This window comes from Ochlerotatus camptorhynchus, unplaced genomic scaffold, assembly GCF_037179485.1.
Source record: "Ochlerotatus camptorhynchus isolate MF236.1 unplaced genomic scaffold, CSIRO-AGI_Acam_v1.1 ptg000237l, whole genome shotgun sequence".
In the NCBI taxonomy this organism is placed as follows: domain Eukaryota; kingdom Metazoa; phylum Arthropoda; class Insecta; order Diptera; family Culicidae; genus Ochlerotatus; species Ochlerotatus camptorhynchus.
In genome coordinates, this window is record NW_027040727.1 from 212,947 (window position 1) to 223,461 (window position 10,515).

At 47.7% G+C, this 10,515-nt stretch overlaps 1 protein-coding gene across 1 annotated transcript; it reads left to right on the top strand.

Annotated features, from left to right (window-relative positions):
* On the top strand, positions 1 to 936 carry LOC135704362 (uncharacterized). Its single transcript, XM_065225795.1, has 2 exons — positions 1 to 142; positions 218 to 936. Exons 1-2 carry the CDS (start codon positions 98 to 100, stop codon positions 872 to 874), a joined length of 702 nt encoding a protein of 233 aa, XP_065081867.1. The 5' UTR covers positions 1 to 97; the 3' UTR covers positions 875 to 936.
* The last annotated feature ends 9,579 nt before the right edge of the window (positions 937 to 10,515 follow it).

Sequence of the window (10,515 nt, forward strand, 5' to 3'; positions counted from 1 at the left end):
ATTTTAAATTGTCGACCATTTGAGGTCAGTCTTGTCGAAGCCTTCATTGAAAGCGGATTGAAAATTAGCTAGCAAAGTTTGCTAAATAAATCTAATAATGCAGAAGTTCTTGGTGTGTTTGCTGCTGGCCCTCGCCGGACAGGTAATTGAAGATTATATCATCGGATCAAAGTTTCGAACTGTTACTAATTCATTGAATTCCTGTGCATTTCTCTAGTCGTTGGCTCAAAGCCAGGATGAGTTCGTCGATTATCTGCTGGAAATCCAGGCTCAGGCCGAAACTGTTCATCAGCTGATGGAGGGTACCTTCGACAACATGCGTTTCACCATGAGCGATGAGTTGATCGAGCTGAACCGTGATCTGATTGCTCGCATGAACAGCGCTTTGGAAGAAGTTGAAAAGATCAAGGAAGATACTGAAGAACTAGTCAGCAACTCCGATGCTCAGCAGATTTGTCTCGATGTAGCCACCGCCAACTGGGAACTTGAAATCGAATGGGTCGGACAGGCTCTGCAAAGCTGTGCCGGTCAGGCCAACTTGGACATCACTGGAGCCACCGCTGATGTGCACAGTGCCATCGAAGACGCTCAGGTTCAGTCGACCGAGCTGCAGAACATTGTTGTCCGTGGATTCATCGACTGGAATGCCATCGACTACACCGAGTCGATCTCGACCATTGTGGGTGCTCAGATCAACGAGAAATACGAATATTTCCAGCAGACCACTCAGCCACAGCTGGAGCGTACTCTGCAGCGTATCTTCGATTTGAAGACCGACATGTTGCCACGCATCATGACCTGCGTCGATCGCGGAGTGGAACGCTTCAACAACTATGGTCGTGTCATTCGTGATACCCTCCACTTCTGCCAGTAAGGTGTGTTTTCTCCGTTAATCTAAACTCAACAATTTTGAAATAAACAGTTAGTTACGGAAAATTGGGGTTTTAACTGTTTTGTTATATGCCAAAGTACCTAGTACGAAATTTTGGACTCCGAAAATAATAGAACTTTGTAGTATAGTAAGTGCCATAATTCTGCGCAGCGTCTAATTCTGCACTTTTTGTTCGAAATTTTACAGTATATTGTGATTTCATCTAAATTAATAATTTTCTCAGATACAAGTTCCTAATATCTACCTACATTTTGAACACAATTCTAATGGTCTACAATTGAATTTTTTTAAACTGCGCAGAATTAGGCCTTAGGTGCACCGATTTATGGTTCTTTATGGTAGTAAATTTGTACGTTTTACCTTCCCTAATTAAAAAGTAGGTGCTATAACACGTGCTTAACCCTTTCCTTCCCATGGTAGCACAGGTGATCCGCAACATTTTGGTCCGTCTCATGTTTGTCAACCTACCATTAAATAGTCAGTACTTATTTATGCTTCTTCGTATGCTCATTATTTTCGTCCATATGTATTCTTGAGAATTGAACTGAGTAACTGTTGAAAAACAAAATCCTATTCATTTTTAACTAATTTTTTTTTTAAATAGTTTCGATCGTTTTAGACTGTATAGAACATTTCAAAAACACATTTTTGCATCTCAAAACTACGAAAAAAACCTTCTAGGAAGGAAAGGGTTAAAGACTTGTTCGCGGTGTCACTAAAATTATTTATTTAATAATTTCATCATTCGGGTCATACTATATTCATGGTTAGCGTTTGGGTGGTTTGGGTTTCAAATCTTTTGTCATATTTGTTTGCGAATGTCTAAATTTACAAAGATAAATTTTCCATAAAACAATAAAGCCATAAAATGGATGCCAATCTTGAAAATACCATACAATACTATTAAAGAAAATTTCAAAGTGTTCTACCAAACGGTCACAATAGCTCATGCCACGATCTGAAATTGAACCTCCACAAAAAAAATTACATTGGTAGCGCATCGTCAACAATTCCATGCTAATTAGCTCGATTAGTGGCGGCTTCTCTTCGTCCTCGGTAACGGACAAATCCGTCTACACATACAAATGCCTAAGAGATCTCTGAATGCTGAACTGTAAGTGCTATAAAACGGATACCTCGTCATTGGCTCAATGGAGCCAAAGTACCTTAAGATGATTCGCTGTGACATCCTTATGCTCGGAACCACCTCGAAACATTAACGACACATATTGTTACTCCACGTTTGTAGTAGCATTTTCAAATGAAATGGAGCACTGATTTCCGAGATTTGTGTAATTGAAAATTCGAAGTGGAAGTGCATGTATAGCCCTAAGAGAAGAGGTGACAATACGGGGGCTAAAATTAACCACTTTTCTTTCAAACGCCGATTTCATGTGCGTAAGATAGAGATAGAGATAGATAAAGATAGAGATAGAGATGGAAATAAAAGAGGAAGAAGCCAATTGTCACCTCTTCCTCTTAGGTATAGCCTACGTGGCGGCCATTTGTGGACTCTACAAGGAATCACCTTAAATACTGGCTAGTGCGGACTCACTCAATGTGCTTGTCACTTGGAAGGTAGTGTGAATTGTCAAACGGGAGTCAAACATTCAGAAGCAACAAATGCAGTTACTTTTTCATGGCACATTCTTAATTTTAAGCTCAAAGGGAAAAAAACGGACTCAGTGATGAAAGTTTACAAACCAGTATAGCTTTTATAGTGGACCCTACACGATTGCTTTTATTGGAAATAATCGTATTGTCAATACATTCAATATTGACGTTAATACATCGGTATTGACAATATTTCTGTATTGTCAATAATTCCCCTTCGTGTCAATATACGTATGAAGCAAACCCCACACGGTAAGAAATATTGTCAATACTTACAAGTATTGACAATAATATTGATGATGTGAATACAGAAATATTGTCAATACCGATGTATTGACGTCAATATAGAATATATTGACAATACGATTATTGTCAATACAAATAGTCGTGTAGGGTCCACTTGAGGTTCACTTTTGACTCAGCAGAGTTTTCAATGGCAGTAAAACTCGAGCACTCCTGGCTCAGAGCTTTTGGCGGGAATCAACTGAGAAAGAGCAAAACAGTTTTAAACTTGAAAATAGTTTCAAGCAGTTTTCCATTGGCTTGCAAAATAAAATCGATTGACTCCGCAGTACTCAGCTTAAAGAGAAGATTTTTCGCACACATTATCAGTTGTTTAGGCACCCACCCATCTATTGTAGTTATGAAGTTTCCATCATGTTGTATGGATTTATTTAAGTTTTTATTAATTTCCAGAGAGCTTTTGTGAATAATGTTGAAACATATTTAGTGCATTTGAAAGATCGGATTTCATCAAAAATTCCATGCGGAATACCCCCTGTCCGGCGCAGGTGGTAAAGTGGTAAGCGTGACTGCTTCTCACCCCAATGGGTCTGGGTTCAATCCCAGCCGAAGGATTTTTTTTTTCTTTATTTTTTTGTGATTTTCAGCCGTAGGCTAGTTCATCACATTTGATAGTAGGTCAGGCTTAGGGCCTGCATCTTAGTAAACGTTTCAGTCTAACATTAACGTAACGTAAAGCTGGCTCTGAGAAAACATTAAAAAAAAAAAACTTAATGTAAAATGGGAGTTACATCGGGACTGTGGTGAGGAATGGATATGTGAACAAGGTAGAGCTCCACCGTAAGAGACAGTGCCCCAGTCCGGCAGAGATACCCCGACGGCAGGAAAATAGGAAGGTGGAAGAACACGGACAGCGCAGCCAACGACGAGAGTGCTAGATTTGGTTGTAGAGGTGGGCGTCCTTCAAGAAAGCAATAAGCGCAGCCAGCGTCGAGGGGGCGTAGCCTCTGAAACTCTGGGCAGACACACAGCACATGTTCCACCGAGGCAGGGATGCTGCAGATTGGACAAACCTTGTGGAAGGGTGTCCCACCAAAATTGTGGGAAATCCTCACATGGCCGGTCCGGAGTCTTGAAATGATCCGTTGGTCCTTGTACTTGTGGCTGTCTAGCCAGGGTCGTACGGTTTCTTTGATCTTTCTCAGGAAAGTGGTCCGTGACTGAAACCATTCCTCCTGCCAGGCTTCCATGATAATATTCGCGATCCAACGCTTGACGTCTAGGAATGGTACGTTCCTGGTGAAGCGGGGACCAGATGGACCGGATCCCGCCAGCCTGTCCGCAGCCTCATTTCCAGGAACACCGCAGTGCCCGGGAATCCACGTAAAAACGGTTGAGGGTGGGGCATATCGTGTAATGGCTTGTATCCAGGGGTGGCTCGGGGCATCTGCTTCCAGCGCCTGGATGACGCTGTGTGAGTCCGTTAGCACAAGGATCGGTTGCACACTCCTCCGGTAGACTTTGACTTGTTGCGGAGTTTGGTCCTGCCACTTCGAGTCCCACTCCAGCCCGTGATCGCGATCCGTCTGTAAAGCGATGAACGTGCCCCGGATAGACCGACCCAAGAAGTTCTACAACTGAACGCCTCAACGCTACAGAGTTATCTCCGGCTTGGAATCCTCTCTTAATCCGCTTATCTATTTTGATAACGTTAGATCGCCAACTTTTCTCTCCATGCCAGTGGACCCTGGCCACCGGGGGGAGGTCAAGGTTGGCTGCAGTGCGGAGGGCTCTGTTCCCCTCATTGAGGAGAAAGACCCTATCATTTCCGGATGTCTTAGCAGCGAGGGCAGCGGCTTTCGTAACAGTAGCTGCAGCAGATCGATAGCGGAAAGGGAGGACTCCGATTTCCGCACAAGCAGCGTCTGCAGGCGTGGAAGGTAGAAGGCCGGATACGATGCGTACGTAGGTATTGTATACCGGAGCGAGGATGCGGTTCAGCTTCTCGGTGGCTAAGCAGGTAATTTCAATGCCGTAGAAAAGTCGACTGTCTATAACAGCCCGGGCGACACGAAGGCGGATCTCGCGGTTACTGGAGCGGTGCGGGCGGGAGATTGTCCTGACGATGTTGATGCGGCTACGACAGTTTTCTTTCACCGATCTGAAGTGCTGGTCGAAACTTAGAGTCCGATCCAGCACTACCCCCAGAACACGTACTGTTTTCTTAAGCGGAATTGGATGGTCCTGGATGGTGATCGGTGGTCCCCGAATCAGAGGGCCCGAGTGGCAGATATGGCACCGTACACTCTTTGGAGCGGAGAGCTGGAAACCAACAGAAAGCGCCCACCTGCAGACGGCGGAGACAGCTGCTTGGGCAATATTCCTGGTCCGTTTAGTCGTTCGTCCCGTTACGACGATGAGTATGTCATCGGCATAGACGATTACGTGCACGTTCTTGGGCAGTTAGCTGAACACCCCGTTCATTGCCACCAGGAATAGCGTAACCGCTATTACGGATCCCTGGGGCACTCCAGTTTCCTCGGGGAACGGATCCGATCGAGTGTTCCCGACAGTCACCTGGAAGGTACGATCAAGGAGGAAATTCCGTACAAAGTGCGTGATGTGGCCTTTCAGGCCCCAGCCGATGAGCTGCCTGATGACGCCAGGCGTCCACGTCATGTTGAACGCCTAAGAAATATCAAGGGATACTAACTCCGCATGGTGACCGTTGTCCTGGGCTTCCTTGAGTACATTCCCGAAGGCTGCAAAGTAAGTGGAGGAGCCATGTCCTTGCCGGAATGCATGCTGCCGTTCGTCAAGGAGACTGTTAGACTCCAGGAACTGCCTAAGTCGACGATTTACCATTCTCTCCATCACTTTTGCCGCGCAGCAAGTGAACGCAATCGGCCTAAAGGAGGAGGCTTCTCCACTCGCAGCGTTGTTCTTCGGAATGGGCACTACCAGGCTTTGTTTCCAGAGGTCCGGATACGAGTCAGTGAGCCATAGGTCGTTGAAGAGGGCGAGTAGCCTCGTTTTTCCGTTGAGGGAGAGGTTTTTTAACACCGGGTATCCAATCTCGTCCGGCCCGGCTGATTTACCTGTACTGCTGCCGAGGGCAAACTGAAGCTCCCGGAAGGTAAGAGCATCGTTGATCTGGAGGGAAGGGACATCGGGTGGTCCCGAATGCTGCTTGTGGAAGGTTTGACGCGCTGGACGAAATCGCTGTCGTAGCCACTGACAGCGGACAGGCCGGCAAAATAGTTCCCTAAATTGTCAGCGATGTCCTTCGGTTCTGAGATCGTGGTGCCATGAGCTTGGATAGTAGGTGGAGTAGACCGCCGCTTGCCACTCAGAGCGTTGATGCGATTCCACAAGTCGCTCGACGATTGGGATTCGTCAATTGAATCCAGGAAATCCATCCAGCTGGATCGCTTTGCGTCACGGATCACCTGTCTGCACGAGGGATGGCGTTCTCGGTAGACCTTCAGCGCTTCCTCCCTACCAGGATCGTCTAAGGCTAGGCGCTTAAGCCGGCGTAAGGCGTTGCGTCGCGCTTTTACCGCACATTTGGTATCCTCGTTCCACCAACGTAGGGCTTTTCGCCCTGGTACGCTGCTAGTCCTTGGGATTGATAGTGTTGCAGCGTCGTAGAGTACTTCCGTGAAGCTGGAGATGTCGTTCGGTTCGCGTTGCTGAAAGAGAGCGTCGGATTTCTCCCTGAAGGCGTCCCAGTCGGCTTCCTCGACGGGTAGTGCGGATCGGGTAGTGGTCACTATCGTGCAGGTCGGTACTGATATTCCACTGTGCCCTGTCCACTATAGATCGGCTGGCAGTGGCAATGTCGATCGCGGTGTTGTGCCGTCCATTAAAAAAGGTGGGAGCGCCATCGTTCAGCACCACCAAGTCCTCTCTCTCATCTGGGATCTGGGCGAGGGCTGCCCCAGTCCGGATGGTGCCCGTTGATGTCGCCGACGAAAAGCCGCGGTTCCGGAAACTTGGAAATAACTGCACTTAAGTCTCTATCCAGATTGGCTATCCGTCCGCAGGGCAGGTACGCACAGCCGATAGCTAAGTTAGCGGCGTTCTTGAGGCGGACGCCGACGATTGGCAGGTCAGTTTGGAGGTCAAGAACTTCGTGTGGAATGCTCCTAAGCACCCCGATGGCCACGGAGTGCCTGAAATTGGCGCAGCGCTTGTAACTCCAATCGTATCTCCCGCCCAGCGAACGATTGAGTTGGTCGGTTGTGACTTTGTTGACCTCTTGTAGAGCGATTATCCAGGGGGCGTCGCTTTGGCAGAGGAGCTCCAATTCCCCTAGGCGGCCATGGAATCCGTTTATATTCCACTGGAGAACAAGGTTCACCGGCTTGGGCAGTGCAGGCGTGGGGTACAAGATGGTAGACTCGGCGTTGTCACGGTTTTGACGGCCACTCGGGTTAACAGGCTGGTCAATATCGTGCTGGAGAAAACCATTAATGTTCCATTGAGTCAGAGAGTTGACGGGCTCCGGTAAAGCTGGCTTCGGAAAGGCGGTTGCCGAGTCGACACTTTCGTGGCTCAGATTAGCGGAGTGCCGGATATCATAACGATCCGAGGCGTCGAAGCCGTCCGCGTCGCCCGCTGCGTCGCTCGTGGTGTCCATGTCAGACGGAGATCCGCGGTATCCAGGCGGGGGGATCCAATAGTCCAGGGCGTTGATGTAGCGGCTGTAGCTGTTGATGGGCTCGAAAAACGATCCGAATGAGACGGAGCCCCACCAGAGGCAGGGTGAGGGATTCCTCCCACCAGAGGCAGGGATGTTTCAACGGGCGAAAAGAGGTTCAGGTGGTTCTCGGCTGTGTGGTTGGATGGGTCAGCATCGGACGGAGGCCCGCAAAAGCCAGGCGGCGGGGTTCCGTTGGGTCGAAGCGATCTTGGCGTTGATGACGTGGTAGTGGAAGTCGCCGATGGACTTGGGCCGCTGACCGAATGAGACAGAGTCTCAACCGAAGGAAGTAAAGCCATGTGTGTTGATGAGTGCGTTATACCTCTATGGATATACTGCACGTCGCGTCGTCAGTAGTGTCGGTCGCATCGCGTGATGGGAAGACAGCGATCCCGGAGCAGTGAACAAGCAGAAGAACAGTGGTGAGGGTTGCTCGGTACCTACCTCGAATAGGTACGCTACTCTTCCCACCGATGTTGGGAATACCAACCCAGTCCCGGTGAAGCGAACGAAAAAGAGGAAGAAAAATCAAGGACAGTCCGATGGTACGAGCGGACGCGATGAACCGACGGGACAGCTCATATAAGCTACTTTCAAATTCGTGGCCAAGACGCCATATTTAAAATACGTTAAACACTACCGACATCTACTCTCCCGATCGCGTCATACCATGAGCAAGGACACGAACCCACGTATAACCCAACAAACATTGAATGTTGTATAAGAGCTTATTCAGGCAAAAACAAGCTTTTTCAGCTAAACAATGGCTTATTAAGCTGTTGATCAACCCAAATTGTTTGTTGGGAATTTATTTTGCCTTGGTGTACGTCTCACCTCGTTTGACAAATCTGATCGCCCGTTTGAAAGTTCGAATCGCTCGTTAGACAATTAGAATTGTGGACAAATGAAATGCTCCTGTGGCATGTCGGTTCGTAGGTGATGTTACCGCGACGAACGCCAGCGGCATCGGTGATTTCGGCGACGCCGTTGAAACCGAGAATTCTGCCGGCCCGAGTGCGGCGAAAGTCAAGCTTCCTCCACTGGTGGTGAAGGTAGTGCCACTCAAGACGCTCATTGGCGATTTCGCTTCGCTGGGCATCGCAGTTGAGTACAAGATCAGCAGGATCGGCACTAAGGTGATGCTCCGGATGAAAGCGGAATACGAAATCGCCGTAAAATTCCTGAAGGATTCCAATGCGGAATACTTCACGCACGACATCCCCGGTGAGAAGCCCTTCAAGGTAGTTATCAGGGGTCTACCGAATGTTGACCCCAAGGCGATCGAAGAAGAACTCAAGGACCGGTACCAGCTGGCCCCAATCGCTGTCTTTCGGATGACGAGGAGAGAAGAAAACGTGAAGACGTACCCGGATTGTCTTTTCCTGGTGCACTTCCAGAATGGAACGGTGACGCTGAATGCGCTGCTGGCTATCCGCTCAATTTACTCCATCATTGTACGATGGGAGCCATACCAACAATCAATACGAAACTATCGATTTTAAATTGGCTCACTACTTGACTAGCCTATTGGTCCCAAGCAAATCGATTAACGTACCCCATTCTAGTCGAAATTCTAGTACTGCACAATGTTTGTTTTGATTTGCCATGAAAGTTTGACAGATAAAATGAGGGGTTCGTGGATTTTCCTATGTTTCGAGGGTTGCATCGATTAGCTTGGGACCGAAGATTGTACCAGAGCTGAGCTAAAAAGTTGAGCTCTTTTCTTCGGGACCTACCAGTCTTAGAGTTACCTCTATGGCCATACCGTGGAGGCTATCGCGATGTGACCCAGTGCCAACGATGTCTGAACTTTGGACACGGCACTCGCAACTGAAACATTAAGCCACGCTGTAGCAACTGCGCTCAAGAACACGCCACTTCCAACTGCCCTGCGGATGGAGCCGTGGCGTTAAAATGCACCAACTGTGGTGGTGCTCATCAAGGTTCCGACAGACAGTGCTCCAAACGCGAGGACTATAAACGCATCCAAAAACAGGCGGCAACTAACAACCAATCAGGACGCGCAAGAAGGACAAAGTCCCGGCATTTCGGACAGAGGATTTCCCGCCTCTTGGTGCTCCTCAGCAAAGGCAAGCGAATTCGCGGGTGCATTTCGCTCAAGCAACTTCCGGTGATTCTGCTGGCCAAAGCTCTTCATCCCCCCCTGGATTCTGGATTCGTGAGACAACAAACAGCGCAAAACAACAACCCCGATCTGTTCTCAGCGGATGAACTGATGGAAATTTTCGTCAACATGTCCGGTGCTCTTCGTAAAGGCCGGCGCACAATAGATACGTTTTCGGGTTTTTTGACAGATAATGCATGGGCTAACTGTCAAAAAACCCGAAAACGTATCTATTGTGCGCCGGCCTTAAGTGCCACAATAAGCCCGAACAGATTTTAAATTGGCGATTTTAAATTGGCTCACTACTTGACTAGCCTATTGGTCCCAAGCAAACGATTAACGTAGTGGATTTTCGTATGTTTCGAGGGGTGAATCGATTCGCTTGGGACCGAAGAGAGTACCAGAGCTGAGCCAAAAAGTTGAGCACGTTATTTCGGGACCTTCTAGTCTTAGAGTTACCTCTATGCTGGTACTCTCTTCGGTCCCAAGCTAATCGATGCACCCCTCGAAACATAAGAAAATCCACGAACCCCTCATTTTATCTGTCAAACTTTCATAGCGAATCAAAACAAGCATTGCGTAGTACTAGAATTTCGACTATAATGGGGTACGTTAATCGTTTGCTTGGGACCAATAGGCTAGTCAAGTAGTGAGCCAATTTAAAATCGTTAGTTTCGTATTGATTGTTGGTACTACATATCCCCTATTTGATAAGTTGGATTATTTTTATCTAAACGATCTGTTTGCTGACCAGTCTTCTAGGTGCACTGATCAGGGACGAACTTTCTTTTTTTCATTCTCCTTGTGCTTCGACAGCCGACGTTTGTTGATATTTTCAATGAAATCCTTTGTTGCGTTTGATGAGCTGGTGCTAGAGTTTTCGTCGTTGCTTTCAACGTTTGAAGTGTGATGATCCTCGGTTTGACCAACAATCAA